This window comes from Podarcis gaigeae (assembly GCF_964106915.1).
Source record: "Podarcis gaigeae genome assembly, chromosome: 5".
Lineage (NCBI taxonomy): Eukaryota > Metazoa > Chordata > Lepidosauria > Squamata > Lacertidae > Podarcis > Podarcis gaigeae.
The window spans coordinates 98,082,688-98,106,633 of record NC_139681.1 but is presented as its reverse complement, the minus strand read 5'-3'; the positions used below and the strand labels follow the sequence as shown (position 1 = coordinate 98,106,633).

At 46.8% G+C, this 23,946-nt stretch overlaps 2 protein-coding genes across 4 annotated transcripts in view; both read left to right on the top strand.

The window, feature by feature from the left end:
• Positions 1-4,965: 4,965 nt before the first annotated feature.
• Positions 4,966-9,307, top strand: DYNLT2B (dynein light chain Tctex-type 2B). 2 transcript variants are annotated; one of them, XM_083739955.1, is made up of 5 exons: positions 5,047-5,426; positions 7,121-7,254; positions 7,453-7,522; positions 8,551-8,614; positions 8,824-9,307. In XM_083739955.1, the coding sequence occupies exons 1-5, from the start codon at positions 5,062-5,064 to the stop codon at positions 8,869-8,871; spliced, it is 681 nt and encodes a 226-aa protein (XP_083596081.1). In that variant the 5' UTR covers positions 5,047-5,061; the 3' UTR covers positions 8,872-9,307. The 2 variants fall into 2 exon arrangements, with proteins under 2 accessions (XP_083596082.1, XP_083596081.1); XM_083739956.1 differs by lacking the exon at positions 7,453-7,522 and having other exon boundaries at positions 4,966-5,426.
• A 3,181-nt stretch (positions 9,308-12,488) lies between these two features.
• PCYT1A (phosphate cytidylyltransferase 1A, choline) overlaps positions 12,489-23,946 on the top strand; it is a 37,504-nt gene continuing 26,046 nt past the window's right edge. Inside the window, exon 1 of one of the 2 annotated variants that reach the window (XM_083739730.1) lies at positions 12,489-12,860. In XM_083739730.1, coding sequence (XP_083595856.1) covers positions 12,588-12,860 — 273 coding nt within the window. In that variant the 5' untranslated portion in view covers positions 12,489-12,587. Of the gene's footprint in view, positions 12,861-18,444; positions 18,555-23,946 lie in introns of those variants that run through there. The other variant, XM_083739731.1, reaches the window with a different exon arrangement.

Genomic DNA, 23,946 nt, shown 5'->3' with positions numbered 1-23,946 from the left:
GATTTCCTTCAGAATGGAGAGGTTGGATCTTCTTGCAGTCCATGGGACTCTCCAGAGTCTCCTCCAGCACTAGAATTCAAAAGCATCAATTATTTGGCGATCAGCCTTCTTTATGGTCCAGCTCTCACTTCCATACATCACTCCTGGGAAAACCATAGCTTTTACAATACGGACCTTTGTTGGCAAGGTGATGTCTCTACTTTTTAAGATGCTGTCTAGGTTTGTCATTGCTTTTCTCCCAAGAAGCAGGCATCTTTTAATTTTGTGACTGCTGTCATCATATGCAGTGATCATGGAGCCCAAGAAAGTAAAATCTCTTACTGCCTCCATTTCTTCCCCTTCTATTTGCCAGGTGGTGATGGGACCAGTGGCCATGATCTTTGCTTTTTTGATGTTGAGCTTCAGACCATATTTTGCGCTCTCCTCTTTCACCCTCAACAAAAGGTTCTGATCCATGAAGGGGAGTAGCACCTTATCATAGAATCATAGAACTGTAGAGTTGGAAGGGACCCTGAGGATCATCTAGTCCAACCCTTAAGAGACCTTAACAAACTTAGTTGGTCTCTAGGGATCTGCTTGGTTTTTTAATAGAAGGCTGAGATCCACCGGGTACAAAATACACACACTTAGAACTTATGAATCCTGATCCCAGGAATTTGTTTTGAGTGCCACACACGGAATCCACTTTCATTTACGTGAGCTTTTGTTGTTTTACCAGTTTAATTTAGGCCAGGGGTCAGCAAACTTTTTCAGCAGGGGGCCGGTCCAGTGTTCCCCAGACCTTGTGAGGGGCTGGACTATATTTTGGAGGAAAAAAATATATGAACGAATTCCTATGCCCCACAAATAACCCAGGGGTGCATTTTTTAAAAAAGCACACATTCTACTCATGTAAAAAGACCAGGCAGGCCCCACAAACAACCCAGAGATACATTTTAAATAAAAGCACACATTCTACTCATGTAAAAACATGCTGATTCCCAGACCATCCGCAGGCCGGATTGAGAAGGCGATTGGGCCGGATTCGGCCCCCGGGCCTTAGTTTGCCTACCCGTGAATTAGGAGAATGGAATCATTTTGTTTTTGCTCTTACTGGGAGTCAATAAAACCTTGCCAATCTAGTGCAAATCACTCAGAGATGTAGATGCAACTTGACCTTCTGCTCAAAATACCAATTTTGCCCAAACAGTTGATGCTGCAGAAACACCCCTGGGGTCCCTTTGGGTGACTATAATGTGCTCTGTGTGGGGTCATCTTTGAAAATTCTCCAGATGCTGCTGCTGCTGCCCAGGCTGAACTTTCTCATATTTATATTTATTAGATATTTATTTATATCCCACTTTTTTCCCTGACAGGAACTCAAGGCATCTTCCAGATAAAAAATAACAACATCTAAAAATACAGGGGGGAAATCATTAAAAACAAGTAAACATCCATAGCATTAAAACACTCTCTCTCTCTCTCTCTCTTTACACACACAATCTAGTAAAACCATACAAATAATTACGATATAAAACAGCATGGCTGACTTCTCGGAAATGAAACTTTGTCATCCTCACAGAAAGAATCTGGAAAGAGATTGAAAGTAAAATAGCAGGCGGTGAATCACAAAGCAATTGCCTGTGTTGAAAATATGACTATGTGTGAGACAATACTAAGTACAGTCCTGTATACCTGAAGGAGCATCTCCACCCCCATTGTTCAGCCCGGACACTGATATCCAGCGCTGAGGGCCTTCTGACAGTTCCCTCGCTGCGAGAAGTGAGGTTACAGGGAACCAGGCAGAGGGCCTTCTTGGTAGTAGCACCTGCCCTGTGGAACGCCCTCCCAGCAGATGTCAAGGCAATAAACAACTGTTTTACTTTTAAAAGACAAACTGAAGGCGGCCCTGTTTAGGGAAGTTTTTAATGTCTGGCGCTGTATTGTTTTTAATATTTGGTTGGAAGCCGCCCAGAGTGGCTGGGGAAACCCAGCCAGATGAGCGGGGGTATAAATAATAAATTATTATTATATTATTATTATAGAGTCACAGAATTGTGGAGTTGAAAGGGAGCCATCTGGTCCATGTCCCTGCGATGCAAGAATCTCAGCTAAAGTATCCCTGACAGATGGCCATCCAACCTCTGCTTAAAAACCTCAAAAGAAGATCCATTCCACTGGCAAACAGCTCTTACTGTCAGAAAGTTCTCCTTAATATGCAGTTGGAATCACCTTTCCTGTAGTTTGAATCAATTGGTGAAGTTGCCTTGTCTCAAAAAGGATATTGGGGAGCTGGAAAAGGTGAACAAAAGGTTAGCAAGGAGTACATTTGCACCATCCATTTGGAGTGTGCATCAAAAAGCACAGTTCTTCTCCCAAAGCATCCTGGAAACTGTTGCTTCCCCCTCACAATGCTATAATTCCCAGCACCATTAACAAACTGTAGTTCCTGTGGTTCTTTGGGTTGTGTTTTAAATGAATGGTGTGGGTGTTTGGCTAAGAGAATTCCAGGTCTTTTCAGGCAGGGACCAAGAACAGAAAGCTGATCGCCGAAGAATGGATGCTTTTGAATTCTGGTGCTGGAGGAGACTCTTGAGAGTCCCATGGACTACAAGAAGATCAAACCTATCCATTCTGAAGGAAATCAGCCCTGAGTGCTCACTGGAAGAACAGATCCTGAAGCTGAGGCTCCAAGACTTTTGCCAACTCATGAGAAGAGAAGACTCCCTGGAAAAGACCCTGATGTTGGGAAAGATGGAGGGCACAAGGAGAAGGGGACGACAGAGGACGAGGTGGTGGGACAGTGTTCTCAAAGCTACCAGCATGAGTTTGACCAAACTGCGGGAGGCAGCGGAAGACAGGAGTGCCTGGCGTGCTCTGGTCCATGGGGTCACGAAGAGTCGGACACAACTAAACAACAACAGCAAACTCCTGCTTGAGTGACTAATGTGTTGATTGTTGAATCTGTAGTCAAATGTTGACATTGAATACAAATTGTGGCGTGTGATAATGTGTCTGAGAGACCAGGGTTCAAGTCCCCTCTGAGCCATGAAGCTCACTGGGTGGACCTTGGGCGTCAGTGACTGTCTTCGCTCACCATTGCCTACCTCACAGGGTTGTTGTGAGGATTAAATGAGTAAGAGAAGAAACATGTACACCACTTTGAGCGCCTTGGAGAGAAAAAGGCAAGATATGAACACAATGGGACGTGGGTGGTGCTGTGGGTTAAAGCACAGAGCCTAGGACTTCCAATCAGAAGGTCGGTGGTTTGAATCCCCAGCTAAAATTATGGAGATATAGGCCTTCAGTAGAAAAGAGAAGTCAAGCATGGAATTATTTCAAGGCCGTTTAAATACATACAAAGGTATCACACTTTGGCCTCATTTTAACTGTGGTTAACTCTGACATCCCCTTGCCAACAAAGGTCCGTATACAGATAGGTAGCCGTGTTGGTCTGCCATAGTCAAAACAAAAAAAATTCCTTCCAGTAGCACCTTAAAGACCAACTAAGTTAGTTCTTGGTATGAGCTTTTGTGTGCATGCACACTTCTTCAGATACACTGAAACAGAAGTCACCAGACCCTTCTATATAGTGAGAAGGTGGGGAGGGGTATTACTCAGAAGGGTGGTGGGAATGGGTGATTGGCAGATAGCTGTGATGAGCCTGTTGACGACTCTTAACAACTGCAATAGGTCTTACAGGAAAAAGCAAGGGGTGAGAAGGTGAAAAATGGCTTTGTCATGTATAATGAGATAAAAATCCAATGTCTTTGTTCAGACCAGGTCTCTCCATGGTTTTGAGTTTGGTGATAAGTTGCAATTCAGCAGCTTCTCTTTCCAGTCTATTTCTGAAATTCCTTTGTAGTAAAACAGCTACTTTGAGATCTTGTATAGAATGTCCTGGGAGATTGAAGTGTTCTCCTACTGGTCCGTATAGTTAAAGCCATGGTTTCCCCAGTAGTGATGTATGGAAATGAGAGCTGGACCATGAAGAAGGCTGATCGCCGAAGAATGGATGCTTTTGAATTCTGGTGCTGGAGGAGACTCTCGAAATTCCCATGGACTGCAAGAAGATCAAACAGATCCCTTCTGAAGGAAATCAGCCCTGAGTGCTCACTGGAAGGACAGATCGTGAAGCTGAGACTCCAAGACTTTGGCCACCTCATGAGAAGAGAAGACTCCCTGGAAAAGACCCTGATGCTGGGAAATATGGAGGGCACAAGGAGAAGGGGACGGCAGAGGACGAGATGGTGGGACAGTGTTCTCGAAGCTACCAGCATGAGTTTGACCAAACCGCGGGAGGCAGTGGAAGACAGGAGTGCCTGGCGTGCTCTGGTCCAGGGAGTCACAAAGAGGCGGACATGACTAAACGACTAAACAACAACAACGAGAAAATATTAGACTACAAAGTCCCCCCTCCCTGCGGACTGAGTTTCCCAGTTATCTCTGAAGCTATGACTCAGAGATATGACACGACTCAACGACTAAACAACAACAAATCTCGAGGTAAAAAACTGGACGCCTCCTTCCTCGGCCGCGGTGGCCTATGGGCCACATAAAAACACGTTGCCGCATTTTCCTATTTCGACCATAGCTCGAAAGGGAGCCTTTCCATCCCTCGGAGGATGGGCGCGGGGAAGGGGGGACGGGAATAGTTCCAATTTAAAACCGGAAGTCGCATGGCTCTGCCGTTTCTTATTTCTATGACGCAAAAGTCACAGGAGTCTTCCGTCAGAGAGATGCCGAAGTGTCTTGTCGCTGCACTTCTCTGCTCTCATATAAAACCAGAGCCCTGGTTTCTGTATAGAGGTGGCTAGAAGTCCTTCGCCCTCCCTTTCGCCATGGGTTTTTAAAAAGAAGTTCTACTCCAGGTGCTGCTCTAAGCGGTCTAGCTCTGTGGTGCCGGAAGCGGAAGTGGCGTAGCGTGTAGAGCCGACCGTATCTGTGCGGCGCCAGGAGCGGAAATAGGCCATTGTCGAGACGTCTCTAGGAATTTATTTCGCTCTCTGCTGCTCCGAAAACGGAAATCCGCTAAGATCCCTCTAGGAATTTCTTTGGAGCTCTGCGGCGCCAGAAGCGGAAATGGGCCGTCGTCGAGACCTCTCTAGGAATTCTTTTGGGTCTTCGCTGCGCCAGATGCGGAAATGGGCCGTGGTCGTAACCTCTCTAGGAATTTCTTTGACCTTTGCTGCTCCGAAAACGGAAATGCGTCGAGATCCCTCTCTAGGAATTCCTTTGGAGCTCTGCGGCGCCGGAAGCGGAAATGGGCCGTCGTCAAGGCGACGCGCGCCGGCTTCTCCCCAGCGGGCGGCGGGAGTTGCCATGGAGGAGTCTCCGGCGCAGACCCCGGCGTCTCCGCGGGAGGCGACTCCGCGGCGCAGTCCCAGGCCCCACAGCGGCTCGGGTCCGGCCCGCACCTACAGCCTGCGGCCCGCCTTCCAGCACAAGTCAGTGGCCGGGAGGGGGAGGGGCCGGCAAAAACAAAACAGACAAGCCCCTCCCCCCCATAGGGGGAAATGGGCCCCTTCGCTCCCTTATTCGCTCCTGCCCTGCAGGGAGATCAAGGCGGCAAGGCAGGGCTTGCTGGGTCCAACGACATCTGGATCCCACCAGGTTCTGCCTCCCGCTTTGGAGGCCGGCAGGCATCACTCTTCCAGGGGCTACAAATCCACCTCGACCCCTTTACAGTGGTACCTCGGTTCTCAAACGCCTTGGCACTCAAACAATTTGGAACCCAAACACTGCAAACACGGAAGGAAGTGTTCCAGTCTGCAAACTTTTTTCGGAAGCCAAACGTGCTCTGATTTGAGTGTTAAGCTGAGGTCTTTCTGGTTTTGCTATGTATTTTGCATTTTGCAGGGACGCGGGTGGCGCTGTGGGTTAAACCACAGAGCCCAGGACCTGCCGATCAGAAGGTTGGCGGTTCGAATCCCCACGACCGGGTGAGCTCCCGTTGCTCTGTCCCTGCTCCTGCCAACCTAGCGGTTCAAAAGCACGTCAAAGTGCAAGTAGATAAATAGGTACCACTCCAGCGGGAAGGTAAACGGCGTTTCTGTGCGCTGCTCTGGTTCACCAGAAGCGGCTTAGTCATGCTGGCCACACGACCCGGAAGCTGTACACCGGCTCCCTCGGCCAGTAAAGCTCCGCAACTCCAGAGTCAGCCACGACTGGACCTAATGGTCAGGGGTCCCTTTACCTTTGCCTTGCTTTTTTTGCGGCTTTTTTGTTTTGTTTTTGTTACTGTGTAGCTTAGCTACTGATTGATTGATTGTGCGACTGCAGTACATTGTTTTTTGCTTTCCTTTTATGGATCAGTGGTCTCGCTCAACAGTAAAATTCATGTTAAATGGTTGTTTTAGGAGTTGTTTTTAATGGTCTGGAACGGATTAATCCATTTTGCATTACTTTCTATGGGAAAGTGCACCTTGCTATTGGAATTGACTTCCGGAACGGATTAAGTTTGAGAACCAAGGTACCACTGTATTTTCAAGAACTTTCAGATCCTTTCTTATGTTGACTTGAAGCTGGCATACATTTAGTTCCCAGTCACTGAACTACTGAGCATCAGCACATATCCTGCATCCTAAGCCTTCCAGCCATGACCTGATACTTACCGTATTTTTTGCTCTATAAGACTCACTTTTTCCCTCCTAAAAAGTAAGGGGAAATGTGTGTGCGTCTTATGGAGCGAATGCAGGCTGTGCAGCTATCCCAGAAGCCAGAACAGCAAGAGGGACCACTGCTTTCGCTGCGCAGCGATCCCTCTTGCTATTCTGGCTTCTGGGATTCAGAATATTATTATTTTTTTGTTTTCCTCCTCCAAAAATTGGGTGCGTCTTATGGTTTGGTGTATCTTATAGAGCGAAAAATATGGTAGTTGTTTTCCCATGTGCTGGGTGTCTGTTCATTTGTTGTATAGGAATGCCATCAGTCAAGGCCCTTCTTCACACCTGTATTCTCAAGTGGTACAGCCCCTGAAGGCTTAAACCATATGAAGATGTAAACTGAGTGTGAATCATCCTCTCAAAGATGTAAGCCTTGGGAGTTGTCCCGAATCAGACATCCCAGACTCCAGTTACTTGTTATACTGGTGGAGAGGAGATATAACTGTAAGCACTGTTACGCCATTCTTTCCTATTAGATTCCGCCCTTCTACGGTGAAAGATTGTATCCATGAGGTGTTAAAAGAGGAGCTGGCCAGTGTACAGTACAACCCTGAAGAGATCCCACAGCTCACCAAATCGTTATCAGAGACAATCCTGGAAAAGTTAAAAGGTAAGAGCATGTGCCAAGAGTAATTGCCTTTTTCTTCCTATATCTTCCTGCCCAACTCACCCACCCTTTCTCTCTCTTGGGCACACACACACCCTTGCGGATGTTCTTCCATCTGGCCAAACATATGATGCGACAATATACAGGTGTGAAATCTTTCAATTTTCCCCAATCCTTTTTCTTCCCCATCTTTCTTTCTAGAGAAAGGTTTTCACCGGTATAAAATGGTGGTGCAAGTGGTGATCGGAGAACAGAGAGGCGAAGGAGTTAAGTAAGTTAGGCTTCCCTCCCTTCCCACCAAATCATTCACATTTCTTAATATTTTTGCACTGTGGGTCGTTGTTGTTTGTGTGTGTGTGTATGCGTTTGTAAATTGTGATATCTGAGGGTTGAGCGCTGCTTCCTATTTTATCCTGAGCATTCTACAATTGACAAATTTACACAATTCCTCTGGGGACTTAATGCCATGATGTACCATATTTTTTGCTCTATAAGACTCACTTTTTTCCTCTTAAAAAGTAAGGAGAATATGTGTGTGCGTCTTATGGAGCGAATGCAGGCTGCGCAGCTATCCCAGAAGCCAGAACAGCAAGAGGGATTGCTGCTTTCACTGTGCAGCGATCCCTCTTGCTGTTCTGGCTTCTGAGATTCAGAATATTTTTTTTCTTGTTTTCCTCCTCCAAAAACTAGGTGCGTCTTGTGGTCTGGTGCGTCTTATAGAGCGAAAAATACGGTATTCTGACTTGCACAGCACACCCCCAACATTCAAAGCAAATTAAACACCTTTGTAGTGATAGCATGTTTGGTGTGGGTAAATCTCCCTTCCTTCACTTCACCTGAAGGATTTCCATGCCTGTTCTCACTTTTTTTGTCTCCAGGTGGTTCTTCTGGGTTTCACCACCACAGAGCTGGAGGCATTGGGTTGCCTGCAGAACAGCTTCCACTCACACAACTGAACTTTCCCTCTCCACCCCCTGCATGCCCCCCAAATCTATTCTGAGGGATCCCGCAGCCCTCCAGAGTAAATTTTGTAGGCATGCAAGGGGGAGGAGAGGGAAGAGAAGTTCCATTGCAGAAGCAAATTTGTTCCGCAAGCCAGATGACTTCATTATGTTCAACCAAATTGTCCTCTTCTTGTTTGGGATCAACCTTTCTATCCCTGTTGGTCCCCACCCCGGGGGGGGATTTTGGGGAAGCATTTTCAACATATCAAGGGAATGAACAGTCTCAAACTGCGCCTGATTGTCACCAACTGATGTTTTTCTTTGTCAATGGATGGTTCCTCATTTGTTTCTTCAGCATGGCTGCACGGTGCTTCTGGGATTCAGACACAGACAACTACGCTCAGGATATTTTCATGAATGTAAGTGATTTGCTGCTTTTGCCATGCATCACCCATTGAAGGCTGCTTAAAAACCGTGTGTCCTGATGTTCTCATGTGTAAAACCTACAAAAATTGCAGAAGAAAATTTCCATCGTGCTTGTTACTGCACCAGATTCCCAAAGTCATGAATCTGTTTGCCTCTGAGGTCGCTTTCGCTCACGGAGGTGTTCTCCTTGTCATTTCTGCAGGACACCCTTTTCTGTGTGGTAGTTGCCTTTGGCTGTTTCTTCTACTGACGCTGGTGAAAAGTTCAAAGAAGATCACTGTTTCAAATATATTTTTGAGGATGGACATTCCTGTTTACAAAATACATTTTCTACCTGATGCTTTTATGATGGATTTCTGCTGCTGCTTTGTACATAGCTAGAGTTTTCTGTACAAGCCCCACTGAAAAAAATGAGATACTTCTCTTACACAGCTTCTGTTCCTTTCAACAAGGTTTGTACTGGAGAATTTCCTGCCAATTTCGACCCTATATTTCCTTGCAACATTTTTTCTGCGATTGGTGCCTAATGAGACCCATCTGGTTACAACCATTACAAACAATTGAAATTTCTGGTTGCAGATTCATTGAGTCTGCTGCAAATGCTAAACTCGTGCTGCATCCCAGTCTATTTGAATGAATATGTTAAAATCTCACTGATAATTGTATAAATGCACTCTATACTTTTACCGTGGAATTCTGTTCCTAAATTTGTCCTGAAAATCCTTATCTTTTTACAACTTCTATTTACATTCTCATTCCACACCTTCGCTTCATCCACAAGGAACAAATTTTAAGAAACACCATGTTCTTTAGGTCAGGCTTCCTCAGATTTTGTTGGTAGTTTTCCTAACTGTTTGGCTCAGCACACTTGTAGGAGAAAGCTACGGCAGACCAACACTGCTACCTACCTGTAAGGAGAAGGCTATTTATGACATTTGTCATGATTGTCTCTGCAAAGTACACGTAAATAATATTTAGAACTGAGGCTGTCACTTGAATTATGAAATCTTAATCTATTAATTTATTGAATCTGCAGATAGGTGTAATATGTATTAGTACATACACACACAGTTGTGAAGCAAGCTGTGCTGCAGACACCATTCTGGTGAGAGAAAAGGAAGGCGCCTCATAAGCTTTGGTTTTAGATTGAAAACAATGCTACTTCTCCTTAATCTGCTGCCTGGTTGAGGCCCGTTTTGTCGTTAATCAGAAGGTTATATAATTAAGACTGAAATCCTATGAGAACCACGGAAGTTTCCTCGGAGTAAGCCATGTTGAACTCTGTGAGCCTTGCATCTGAGTAGACGCTCATAGGAGTGCACTGTAAATTCTGCAGCCCAACTTAGAAACTAAAGGGACCCCTGGCCATTAGGTCCAGTCATGGTCAACTCTGGGGTTGCGGCGCTCATCTCGCTTTATTGGGCGAGGTAGCCGGTGTACACTTCCAGGTCATGTGGCCAGCATGACTAAGCCGCTTCTGGCATACCAGAGCAGCGCACGGAAACGCTGTTTACCTTCCCGTCGGAGCGGTACCTATTTATCTACTAGCACTTTGACGTGCTTTCAAACTGCTGGGTTGGCAGGAGCAGGGACCGAGCAACGGGAGCTGACCCCATCGCGGGGATTCGAACCGCCGACCTTCTGATCGGCAAGCCCTAGACTCTGTGGTTTAACCCACAGCGCCACCCGCGTCCCTTAGAAACTACATGATACTTTTTATGTACCCAAAGAACTTTGTATGCATGCTTAGCAGCCCTTACAGCACCACTGTAAGGTAGGCTTGTCTACTTTATTGACACCTTTCTAACAGCAGCACAGTCTCCAGGCATCTCTTTGTAAGTGCTGATCTCTATGCAGGACAAAAAAGGCATAGCAGCAGGACAGACCACTTATCCCTGGTCAGGTGGCAACTCTTCTGTAACATAGTCCAGGATCAAGGGGACTGAGAGGTAACACAGGTGATCCAGCATGCCTTTGTGTGTGGTTAATGTCAGCTTTGAACCAGGGAACGACCAGCGTCCAAACTTAGCCGTCGTACTGCACCAACCTCTGTACCGGCCAAGTACGGCAGCCTTCCCCAGTTGGGCTTCCTCCAGGAGTTTTGGACTACAATTCCCAGCATGCAGAGCCATGTTGACTGAGGCTGATGGGAGTTGTAGTAGGAAACCACCTGCGGGGCACCCGGTTGGGGAAGGATGCCAGAGGGTCACGCGCCTCTTTACAGGCATTGATCTGTCAGGAGCTCATGATGGCGTATGTGGTCCTTCCTGCTGCCGCACCTTATCCTCACAAAAACCTTAAGAGGTCAAAACAAAATAAAAAAATTCCTTCCAGTAGCACCTTAAAGACCAACTAAGTTAGTTCTTGGTATGAGCTTTCGTGTGCATGCACACTTCTTCAGATACACTGAAACAGAAGTCCAAGAACTAACTTAGTTGGTCTTTAAGGTGCTACTGGAAGGAATTTTTTATTTTGTTTTGACTATGGCAGACCAACACGGCTACCTATCTGTAACTTAAGAGGTCAGTTAGATCGAAAGTTGGTGATTGCTCCAAGGGCACCAGCTCAGTGCTTCATAGCAGAAGGTGTTTAAACCCGGGTCTCTCTGTTCCCAAGTCCCACACACGACTCTGCATCATCTGTCTCCTTTTGCATATTTTTACCCTGCCTTTTGCACAACGGCTCCTCCCCAGCTTGCAGTAAACACATACAACTAAAAACAAAATAAGACAATAAAAGCAGCAGGGGGCAGCATAAAGCTAGCCGGAAAAGCATGACCAGGAACAGATCTCTTCTATTCATTGGAAAGAGAGGTTTCTTACGACGAGAATGTCTCCATGTGACAGCTAGCAGGAATCCTGCACCCTTAAGAGCAGGCCAGCATAAGAGGCCATCCATTTCAGCTCCCTGAAGCATGATACATGGCACAAATGGAAGTGAGACGCACTTAAAAATCCCTAATATATCAAAAGATCTGCCCAGGGCGGTGATGAAACTACTCGATTTGCAGGGTTCATTTGGACCTCAATAACTGACAAGTCAAGAGGTGTGTTATGTCATCTTTGGATAAAGGCCTTCTAGAGAAACGACGATCTCACGGTATCAACAGTTACGAATTTATCTTGGCTGCTTTTGTGTATGAAGTGGCGGTCCGTGCATTTAATACGCATGTGATCAGAAGATGCAGCTGCCCCTTCTGAGATTTAACTCCTAGAGACCGTTCAGAGGGAGATGCAGCCTGAAGAACGACCATTTTCAGCCAACAGAATTTGCCTTTTGAAACCACACAAAAAAACCTTTTAAAAATCCCATGTTCAAACAGAAAGAACAATTTAACAGGCCAGGTATTAAACACGGGTCAATCCCTGTTAAATAGGGCAGTTGGTGTGTATCCCAGGGCCATACTTTCGAGTCGAGCTTCCACCTGGTTCTTTAATGCCCGGTTTGTACTTGAAAATATTTTTAAAAGATGCTTATACTGTGTCAGACCTCCGGACCAAGGCTACAAGTCTGCAGAATCGTTTGCAGCCTTGCAAGCTTCTGTTATTTTAATCGAAAGACGGCAAGGACTGAGCCTAGGGTGTGTGCAAGGGAATCCCCTTTCACAACAACCCACCCCGCTTTTTGTCACCATTTCCTTTTTTTAAAAAAACAAAGAAAAGTCTATTTCTCAGGGTTTTGCTTCGTATACGCGGAGCTGCTCCCTAGGACCTGTGCAATGGGCCTCCAGCCCAGTAGGGGAGAGGTAGCCAAGCGCCCTGAAGCAGCTACTTTTGCAGCTCACCTCTATGTAGCAGGAAATGTCTTCCTCCGCAAGTGAGCAATGTCACCCCCTTGTGGTCTGCAAAGGGGGTGCAGCGCAAGGAAGTGGGAGGCGCAGCATGCTTGGCCCCTCCTCCCGCTTCCTCTGCCCTGTTCCCCTCCGGTTGCTCTTCTGCAGTGTGGCCCCCCTTCCACCCTCCGGCCATGGCAGACAAGCCGCTCAAACACAGCAAGAAGTCCAAGCGGTGCCTGCTGTGCGAGGCGCCCTTCTCCGGGGCGGCCGAGGGGGACCTGTGCCCCAGGTGCTCCCTGACCCCCCTGGCCCCCGTGCACACGACAGAGCCCGGCACGGACAGCCGGTGGCGAGACACCAGGGCCCCTTCCCCTGCGGGCAGCTGCGGCTCCGGGGACGACACTCAGGGCCAGGAGCAAGAGGAGGACAAGGAGCAGTCAGGACAGCAGCTCCTGGCCGAGTGGGTAAGTCCCAAGTCCCTCTTGTTTTACTTTGCTTCTGTTTTAATTTAATTTCTATTTTTGTTTTTCGAGACCTCCAATCTCAGCCGCGTTGGAACGGCTTATTAAGAAGGGGGTTGCCTCTGAACATGTACAAAGCGCCATTACCTCTGCCCAGAAATGTGGCAAGGAATGGGGAGACTCGTGGATTTCATTAAGAGCCCACCCCTTGAATCAGACCCTCCAAGTGCCCCCATTTCCCAAGGGCAGTTCCGGATTTACAGCAGCCATCCTGGTTTCTGACCTGATCCCGGAATGTCCCGCTTTTCCTTAGGACTGCCCTATTTTCTTCTGAGAAATGTTGGAGGGTATGGAGTTATGCAACCCCCAAGCCAAGGAGATAAGTACCGTATTTTTTGCTCTATAAGACGCACCAGACCACAAGACGCACCTAGTTTTTGGAGGAGGAAAACAATAAAAAAATATTCTGAATCTCAGAAGCCAGAACAGCAAGAGGGATCGCTGTGCAGTGAAAGCAGCAATCCCTCTTGCTGTTCTGGCTTCTCTTGATAGCTGTGCAGCCTGCATTCGCTCCATAAGACACACACACATTTCCCTTTACTTTTTAGGAGGGGGAAAGTGAGTCTTATAGAGCAAAAAATATGGTAACTACAACTTTAGAAGGCACCGGAAGGCAGCAGGAATGTTAAAATGTTTTATTTTGTTTTTATATATGTTGGAAGCTGCCCAGAGTAGCTGGGGCAACCTGGTCAGAAGGGCAGGGGAATAATAATAATAATAATAATAATAATAATAATAATAATAATGGAATTGGACACCCCTATTTTCATCAGAGAAAGTTGTCAGGTATGATAAATCATTGGCGATTCACCCATTGCAAACATGTCCTAAGTGTTAGGCCTGGATTCTATTGAAAAAGCATTCAGGCTCTGCAGGATCCAAATCTCCCTTTTTCCAGGATGGTTGTGAACCGCCTGAGATCTACAAATAAAGGGCAGAATTCAGTAATAATTTTCATACATTAGCTGGCGCTCTTTGCTGAATCAGTTTAGTCCTGTTTGCCAAAGGGCCATGGCTCTCCGGTGGAGCCAGTGGTGCATGTGAAAGGTCCCAGGCTCAGGTCCTTGTACCCACCGATTAAAAATGATCCCTGTAAGCAGGTAGTGGAGGACCTCTCTCTCTACCTGAAGCCCTGAAGATCTGCTAGCAGTCAGAGCAGACACCAGCACAGGGTAAGATGTACAAAACAGACTGACCTGCTATGAAGCATAGACATTTAAGTAGATCTGTATCTCTTTCACGCATTAACCAAGGGTATGTGATAGAGCCATTTAGCCAGATTTTTATTATTACCTTAACTTGGGTAGTATGTTCTGTTCCTCTGGAGTGCAGCTGCCGATCCACTTTAAGGCTAACTCTTTTTTATATTAATAAGTGTGTAAGAATTGCCTTAGGGACACGGGTGGCGCTGTGGGTTAAACCACAGAGCCTAGGACTTGCCGATCAGAAGGTTGGTGGTTCGAATCCCTGTGATGGGGTGAGCTCCCGTTGCTCAGTCTCTGCTCCTGCCAACCTAGCAGTTCGAAAGCACACCAGTGCAAATAGATAAATAGGTACTGCTCCGGTGGGAAGGTAAACGGCGTTTCCGTGTGCTGCTCTGGTTCGCCAGAAGCGTCTTAGTCTGCTGGCCACATGACCCGGAAGCTGTACACCAGCTCCCTCGGCCTATAGAGCAAGATGAGTGCCGCAACCCCAGAGTCAGTCGCGACTGGACCTAATGGTCAGGGTTCCCTTTACCTTTAAGAATTGCCTTAGCGTGCAGAAGCTGTGGTTTTTTAGCGAGCTCGAGCTCTTGGAAGGGTTGCTGCAGTTGCTAAGGCTGTTATTTAATCTCTATGCACCTAAACCAGAGCATTAAGTTCCATTGAACTTGGTGGGATTTGCTTCTGAGCAGAGTTGCATAGATAGGGGCTGTGGTGTAAACAGACCCAGGGGCACATTTACTATGAAACTATGGACACTTCAGCTTTAGAGTCCCTAATCCCAGAGGGGCCCCAGAATCGACTTCAGTCCACATTGCTTAGGTTTTTTGGGGTCTAGTAGACGAACGACTCAAACCGATTTATTTTTTGTTGTATATATTTCAACAAACCCAAAGTTTGCGAGTTAGCAGCGCAGGTGTTGTAAAGGTGATCTGCCCTGGAACAACCCCATGGAAGAAGATAACAGTGGTTACACAAACATCATTGCCGGTTGCAACGGGGCCCCCATGACAGCTTCAGGACCCCCAAAATGTAGGTCTGCCACAGAACAGACCACAACCAAAGTAGAGTTGAGGATGGTGCATTTCAAAGTAAGAGGAATAGGGAACATCCTGTAAATCAGCAGGAGGGATGGTGAGCCTAGGTAGCAATGCAAGGGGACTGTTAATGGAATCCTACATTTTAGTACCTCTATGCTTCTCTTTGCCTTTTGTCTCATACCTTTTGGGGAGATAAAAGGTAAAGGGAACCTTGACCATTAGGTCCAGTCGTGGCCAACTCTGGGGTTGCGGTGCTCATCTTGCTTTACTGGCCGAGGGAGCTGGCGTACAGCTTCCGGGTCATGTGGCCAGCAGGACTAAGCCGCTTCTGGCGAATCAGAGCAGCGCATGGAAACGCCGTTTACCTTCCCGCTGAAGTGGTACCTATTTATCTACTTGCACTTTGACGTGCTTTTGAACTGCTAGGTGGGCAGGAGCTGGGACCGAGTAACGGAAGCTCACCCTGTCGTGGGGATTCGAATCACTGACCTTCTGATCGGCAAGACCTAGGCTCTGTGGTTTAACCCACAGCGCCACCCGCATCCCCCTTTGGGGAGATAGGAAGTATTTAAACATTGTACGGTGCCATATACATAGGCACTTTCAGAAATATGAAATGATTATCTGGTTCAGAGACTGACAGTGCAGTCCTATCCCCATTTACCTGGAAATAAATCTCATTGAATGTAATGGGGCCTATTTGTTTACTGTATTTTCAGATCATTACTGTCTCCCAAAGTGGCTCACATCAGAGGGACATAGGCTGCATACACACGATACCTTGAAAGCACATTTTGCCCCTCAAAGAATTCTGGGCACTGTAGTTTCTGGGCATGGTAACTACAGGGGTAAACTATAGCACCCAGATTTCTCTGAGGGGGAATGTGTGCTTCGAATGTGCTTTATGCGTAGAGTGTGTACACAGCCAAAGAGACCTTGCCTTCAGGCTTGCAAACTTAAACGACAAGAGTGATTAAGGGAAGCAGAGGACAGGAAAAAGGTAGAGAAGGGAAATCGAGGCTAAAACCCATTCTGAGAAGATGTGTGTATAGCATTGCACTGTACTGTAAGTTACAAATTAAGAAGACACTTCCTCAATTTTTCCTTCCGTCAGAAATTAACCAGATGTCCCTAGGCAAATTTATTTAAAATGTATAGCCGGCCACACCTCTGGTATTCAGAGGGAAGTAGCATTAGAGTTAAGAACTACATCCACATGACTAGAAAGGCTAACAGAAAGAAAGGTTATTCTGTATGGAAAGTGAACAATGCTATGCATTGTTAGCATTACACAGTGAAAGATCACTACAGTACTGGATTGTAACAACAATGCACTGATATCTTAATATTATGCAGTTAGTCTCAAGCGCACGGCTTTTAACCACAGTGGCACAATGCAATATTTGTTTTAGGAGAATGTTTAATTATGCACTGCTGTGCTGCTACGGTTTCGAAAAGCTAGGCAAACAGCAGCATATTACAGTAGGACTCCGTAGTGCAAAGTATGGCCAACAGCCCCGAGATCCTCCGATGAAGGGCTGTATAGAAAATAAATAAGTAAATAAATAAATGAAAAGGGTGCCCAGAAGGGTCTCACCACACAACCACAGAGGTAAAACTACAGGCCCAGAATTCTTTGAAGGAAAGAATGTGTTTCCAGGGTGCTGTCTGGGTGAACCATAAGGCTGCGCACGCACACGCACACGCACACACCCCTTGCATTTAAAGCACATTTAAAACACAAGACTTCACCCCAAGAATCCTGGGAACCATAGTTTCTTAAGGGGTTGCTGGGAATTGTGACCTTGCGAGGGATAAAACTACGGGACCCAGAATTATTTGAGGGGGGGGGGGGAGAGAGAATGTGCATTAAAGGAATGTGTGTACTCAACCCTAAAATATGAGAGAATGGGATAGGGGCTGAATGCTAAGACTAAGCTTTGGGCCTGGTGGCAAGGTTTGTTTGTGACACCTACAACATCCCTTCGTTGTTATTTATTGACTTCGTTAGTCACCTTTTATATTGCCTAAGGCAGCCCAAAGTGGTTTACGAGCACATGTGTATTCCTACAGATCATAGAGTCGGAAGGGACCCTGAGGGTCATCCAGCCCAACCCGCTAAGGGCACGGGAGGAATCTTTTTGCCCAATTCTGGGCTCGAACCCATGACCCTCAGATTAAGAATCTCGTGTTCTGCCAACTGGGCTATCAAGGCAAAACATGGCGGGGAGGGAGGGAGAACAGGCCGAAGCCCCCGCCAAGCACAAGGCCGCGGAAGGTCTGTCGCTTTCCTAGTGGGACTGGGTGTGGATTGCTGTCCATAGAGCGTAGGAGGCTCTTCATCTCAAGAGTCGTGGGTTCAAGACCTACATTAGGCAAAATATGGAGGGGGTGGGGTTGGACTAGATCAGGCACCCCCAAACAAAGCTGTCAACTTTTCCCTTTTCTTGCGAGGAATCCTATTTGGAATAAGGGAATCTCTCTTTTAAAAAGGGAAACGTTGACAGCTATGCCCCCAAACTCGGCCCTCCTGATGTTTTGGGACTCCCATCATCCCTAGCTAACAGGACCAGTGGTCGGGGATGATGGGAATTGTAGTCCCAAAACATCTGGAGGGCCAAGTTTGGGGGTGCCTGGACCAGATGACCCCCGGGGGTCCCTCCCGACTCTATAATGTAAAGACTGCAGAGAGAATAATTGGGTGTACTCTTCCCACCTTACAGATAGGTAGCCGTGTTGGTCTGCCATAGTCCAAACAAAAAAATTCCTTCCAGTAGCACCTTAAAGACCAACTAAGTCAGTTCTTGGTATGAGCTTTCGTGTGCATGCACACTTCTTCAGATACACCTTAGATCAAATCTATACTTCCCACCTTAGATCAAATCTATACTGCCAGGTGCCATAAGAAAGCGGCAGAGATAGTGCAGGATAGTGCACACCCCGGAAATGATCTCTTTCAGCTTCTGCCTTCTGGAAGAAGGTACAGGGTTATAAATGCCAGGACTAGCCGCCTGAGAAACAGTTTCTATGCAAATGCACTTCTGGTTCTAAATGCAGCATAAGGGGTCTCTAAAGTAGAGTATTTTTTAAAGTGGTTTCAGAGTTTTTAGGGGTTTTTGAATGTTTTATGTAGTTTTTCAATTTCATTGTTCTGCATGGGACAATGATAATAAAGATATCGTATATCATATATATCACGCTACGCTATGGTTCTATTTCTCCCATCTCCGGAACCTTCCGCCTCTGGGTGGCGGTTTCCGGGGGGAGGAGAAAAGAGAACGGACCGTTTCGGCCGGTCCGTCGCCGGGAGGGTCCGGCCGGAAACACTTCCGGCTCGGCCCCGTTGGCGCTTTGCGAAGGGGAGCCGGAGAGCGGAGACCGAGGGAGGCAGGCGGGTAGGTCGGAGCCGCGCCGGTGGGGGCCGGGCGTCATGATATTGGGGAGGGGGCTTGTGTGAGTGCCTGGCCCGGGCGAGGCCCCCCTGACTCCCTCCTGGAGGGGAAAAGGGGGGCCCTAAATCCCTTTCCCCCCATAGAGAGGGGGGGGTCTCCCCTGCCTGGTGATGCCTCTCGCCTGAAAGGGAAGGCGGTGGGGCTGGTTGTGGGCGGGGGAAATACAGGAGGGGAGGGGGGCATTGCTGGGTTTTCTTGGGGGGTGCGATCCCACCCACCCCCAGAAAAAAATCTGGTGCTGGAGTGACTTCAGAGCAATCTCTCGCAGCCCTAAATAGGGTTGCCAAATTTAGGAGAGAGGGGGGGGGACGCTATGACGGCCCTTCAAAGGAAATAAAGGCAGTTTATTTAACCCCTGAAGAAGAGGACGTGTCTTGGATAAAGAGGACACACGGCAGCCCCCAGCAGGAGGGTCCCTCTGGGGCTTGTGGCACATGCATGTGCGCACATGCGGATTTATAAATCTGTCTGCGCTTAGCTGCCCAGACCTTCAGTGCATGGTATTTTGCCATGTATTGTGTTTTAAATATTCGGTTGGGAGCCATCCAGAGTGGCTGGGGAAACCCAGCCAGATGGGTGGGGTATAAATAATAAATTATTATTATTATTATTATTATTATTATTATTATTATTTGACACACCCTTTTAAGCACTAGCGTTTGGAGAGGACCCGAGATACAGGACAAAGCTGTATCGACGTGGCATTTTGCACTGAAACACGGGGCAGTCGTGTATGTACAGGATAGGCGGATGCAAGCATCTGGTTGTAAGCATTGGCGTTGACAGGGCTTGGGACAGGGTTGTGATACACCTTGGGGGGGTTGAGGAGGTGCTGCTCTGCACCTTGGGGGGGACCACGACCATTATGGGAAAGTGACCCCAGGGGTCTGTGTGGGAAGGGGAGGAGGGCTAGGCAATTAGCCCTGCTTTAAGAGAATCTTGTACAAATATTGGGGGGGGGGGTAGCCAGGAGTGTGTTTTTTAAAAAAGAAATACAGACGGAATGGGAATTTTGTATGTATTTCTTTATTAAACCTATTAGGCTTTTGTCACTAGGCCTCCCAGCGACTTACATTAAATAAAAATATATGCACATAGATAATACCATAGAAAAAGGTGGGGTGTTATATAATATTTCCGGATTCCCTCAGAAGGTGATGGACTCTCCTTCATTGGAGGTTTTTAAATTGGATGGACATCAAGTGAGGATTCTTCAGCTGTGATTCCTGCATTTCAGGGGGTTGGACCAGATGACCCTCAGAGTCCCTTCCAGCTCTACAATTTTATGATTCTATGGTAACATGCAACATATGTAAAAACAAAAGCCCAATGAACAGTAATAAGCAATGCTAGCCATTAGAAATGGGTATTGTGTTTGCTCAGCTTGAAGGAATGCCTTGGGGTGCGGGGGAGAGACTTATTGGAAATGCAAAAAGCTGATGGTGTTGTTTGGTGGTTAGGGGGATTCCCCCTCTCCCCAAGGAACAGCATATTCAGCTCTGCCATGTAAATACTCACAGATTTGGTATGTATCAGTGTCACGGTATGACATTGAAGGTTTGACAGGCATTTGGGATGAGCTGTGTGAAGTGCTTTTTGAAGGAAGGTAGTCACTGTTCAACAGGGACACAGGTGGCGCTGTGGGTAAAACCTCAGCACCTAGGGCTTGCCGATCGCATGGTCGGCGGTTCGAATCCCCGCGGCGGGGTGAGCTCCCATCGTTCGGTCCCAGCTCCTGCCCACCTAGCAGTTCGAAAGCACCCCCAAGTGCAAGTAGATAAATAGGTACCGCTTTATAGCGGGAAGGTAACGGCATTTCCGTGCACTGCGCTGGTGCTGGCTCGCCAGAGCAGCTTCGTCACGCTGGCCACGTGACCCGGAAGTGTCTTTGGACAGCGCTGGCTCCCGGCCTCTCAAGCGAGATGAGCACGCAACCCCAGAGTCGGACACGACTGGCCCGTACAGGCAGGGGTACCTTTACCTTTACCTTTAGCCACTGTTCAGACTGTGAACTGCATGAGATGTTTCTTAGGTGCAGTGACTGTAGGGAGGAGGCAGCAGGATTGCAGCAGTCCCAAATAAGTTCATATCTACATCTCTATCGTGCTGCCACAATAGTAGCCCTTGTGCAAGATCTATTTTGCTGTTCTAAGTGTGGGGTTTTTTCTGCCTTGGGCTTTCTTTGCAATGGTCTCAAATTAGTTTTGTGGGGAGACCGCGGTATAATTTAGATCTTGCAGCACTTAAATCGACATCTTTGTGCTTCTATATCCATTGCCTTTATGAGAGCCGAACCTCTGAGGTAGCAGGAAATGATGACAAAAGGTTCTGTGGCAATAATTTTTAATGATATATTATGGCATTAGCTTTTGGGGATCAGAGTCGCCTTTATCAGATGTGTGAAGTGATAACTTCAATGGGCAGGTGAATATACTCTTGGGTTGAGAGAGAGAGTGTATTACAGGCCGAGGCCAAAAGGCAAAGAAAATGCAAGATGGAATGGTCTGTGTGCCACATGGAAAGCCTGTGGGAGAGGGGGTTAGATATCATATGCCAGGCATGTCCAACAGGCCGATCGCGATCTGCTGGTCGATCACGTGGTGTTCCTGGTCCACCCTCTTCCCACTGCCCACACTGTCTCCTTCCAGTGTTTATTTCTTGCAAAACAGCTGTAGAATAGTTCATTGGGTGCTCTCCTGCTAAGTTGCTTTGCATGTTTTCCTTTGGATAATTATCACCACCTCCCACTATAATGCATAAAGCATTAGCCTACACTTTTCCATTTCACCACCGCACAATCATAGAGGTAAATCTCTATGGACACAATTTTCTCTTCAGTCCCTTGAACTGTTTCTGAAACAGCTCGTGGGAGGGAGGCATGCAGAGACGGAAGCAGTTCAGCAAGTGAAGGACAAAGGCTGCTGCTGTCTCTCCTCTCCCCACCCATCTGAGTTGTTCTGGAAACTACAGAGAGAAATGTCACCAGAGAAGCAGTGGCTCGATGACAACCACTTTGCGACTAAGAGGCTTGAACCCTTCTATCCTTAGTTGCAAAATCCATTCCTGAGCCCAGGCTCTCAGAAGTAAAGTGTCTGTCCCTCATGACTCACTGTGCTGGGTCAAAGCAGTGGTGACCTTGCAAGGCAAAGCGAGTCAGTGCCTCAGAAAAAGAAAGCAACACATTCCTCTAAACTAAGGAGTGAGTATTCACATTGGTCTGCAACAGCAAAAAGTGGACATCCTGAGAAGAGACAGTAACCCAGATCCAAGTCTCTTTGGTTTTTATTTTTCTTTGTTGGACTGCTGGCCTTAGGAACTGCCATTGGAGCATTCCAGCCCTATAATTATATTAGCCTTGCAAATTATTTTATAGGGGGTGATGACACACACACACATCCCTACTTCCACCCCAACAGTTATGTAGTTCACCTTTCTGATTTTCTTCCATCTTTAAAGGGCTGCACCATATGTGCAACTTGGGCAATTACACGATGGCAGTTGCAACCTGTTCCAGATGAGTAGCGCATTTAGTATCTTAAGTCTCAACAGGTTCTCCTCTGGATAAAAAAACAACAACCCAGAAGGGCGGTGACATGAGTTTCAAATGCAAATATATCCCCAAACTTCAAAAGATGTGATCACAGCATAAGGTTTACATTATCAAGCACAAATCACAGCTGCAAGGAGATTATTTTTGGAGACGAGTGACCTAAAACGAATGAGCATTCCCTTTAGACCTCAAAACCTGATTGTCCTATAATTGCGTGGCTGCAGTTGCTGAATGCTCCAATTGTTTTAATTGTGACGTGGATATTGTGCTGCTTGCCACAGAATATAGCCACGCTTGGACAACCGCCAAGGAAGTATAAGGGTGTGGAGCTCGTGGTCAGAACGACCTGAATTAAAAGCCTGGTTGCTGCTTTGTCTTGACTGTCTAGAAATACTTCCTGGTGTTGCAGAGGGAAGGTTTAGTTTGCTTTTGCTGTGGTTTTTGTGTTAAATAGAACACAAAGGATGGCAAAGACCTGCAGGATGGCAGAGACATGCAGTTCTGGGCACCACAGTTCAAGAAGGACACTGACAAACTGGAACGTGTCCAGAGGAGGGCAACCAAAATGGTCAAAGGCCTGGAAACGATGCCTTATGAGGAACGTCTAAGGGAGCTGGCCATGTTTAGCCTGGAGAAGAGGAGGTTAAGGGGTGATATGATAGCCATGTTCAAATATATAAAAGGATGTCACATAGAGGAGGGAGAAAGGTTGTTTTCTGCTGCTCCAGAGAAGCGGACACGGAGCAATGGTTCCAAACTACAAGAAAGAAGATTCCACCTAAACATTAGGAAGAACTTCCTGACAGTAAGAGCTGTTCGACAGTGGAATTTGCTGCCAAGGAGTGTGGCGGAGTCTCCTTCTTTGGAGGTCTTTAAGCAGAGGCTTGACAACCATATGTCAGGAGTGCTCTGATGGTGTTTCCTGCTTGGCAGAGTGTTGGACTCCATGGCCCTTGTGGTCTCTTCCAACTCTATGATTCTAGGATTCTATGAAACCAGTTGGGAGAATCTTGCCCATTAACCATAAGATGAACATAAATGAATAGGTTTTTCGCCTACATCAGCAAAGAAGAACCTGTAGCCCTGCAGATGCTGTTGAACTCTTGTTATCACCCATCCCTGCCAGCATGACTACCAGTCTGGGAAAATGAGAGATGATCCTAGCCCTTGATAGCCTTATTCCCCATGAATTTGTCTAATCCTCTTTTAAAGCCAGGACGGATGTCATCTTCATATCCATATCTATAAGACCGTTCTAGATGGGAGTCTCGTGTTTATTTATTTCATTTTTTAATCATTCCACATAAAATATCCCAGAGGGATTTGACAATAAAAACAAGTTCAAGTCCAGCAGAGATAGGCTGGGATGAAAAGCTCCACTTAAAAGACTTAATGGAAAAGGAAGGTCTTCAGTATGTGCCCAAAATATAATAGAGACAGGGCTTCTCTGATATGTGAGACATGGGAAGGGCTGGAGACTTTAAGGCATTCTAAACATTTGTTTATTGGGAGAGGTGCTGACATTGAGTAGGGACTTTCTTCGGTGTGAGGATGTATAAAAATGTTGCTATATTATTTGTCTTTACTTGCCTTAACTATATCCAGTTCCAGGCAATTATTGGAAAAAGAAATAATCTATCTTGCCTTGGGAATTTCTCCAGCGAACAGCTGGCGGAATGCAAGATTTGGGTGTGGATTTGCTCAGCAGGCGTGTGAGTCAGCGAAAGAGGGATTACAGTATTGGCAGCAAATCATCGTGCCTGGCACTGCTTGGGTGAGCTGATA

Bases quoted from the DNA above. Each gene is read 5' to 3' on its own strand.
- DYNLT2B (XM_083739955.1), top strand. From the start codon at position 5,062: ATGGGCCGTCGTCGAGACCTCTCTAGGAATTCTTTTGGGTCTTCGCTG. The intron at 5,427-7,120 runs GTCAGTGGCCGG...CTTTCCTATTAG, and splicing joins CGGCCCGCCTTCCAGCACAA to ATTCCGCCCTTCTACGGTGA. The intron at 8,615-8,823 runs GTAAGTGATTTG...TCATTTCTGCAG, and splicing joins CTCAGGATATTTTCATGAAT to GACACCCTTTTCTGTGTGGT.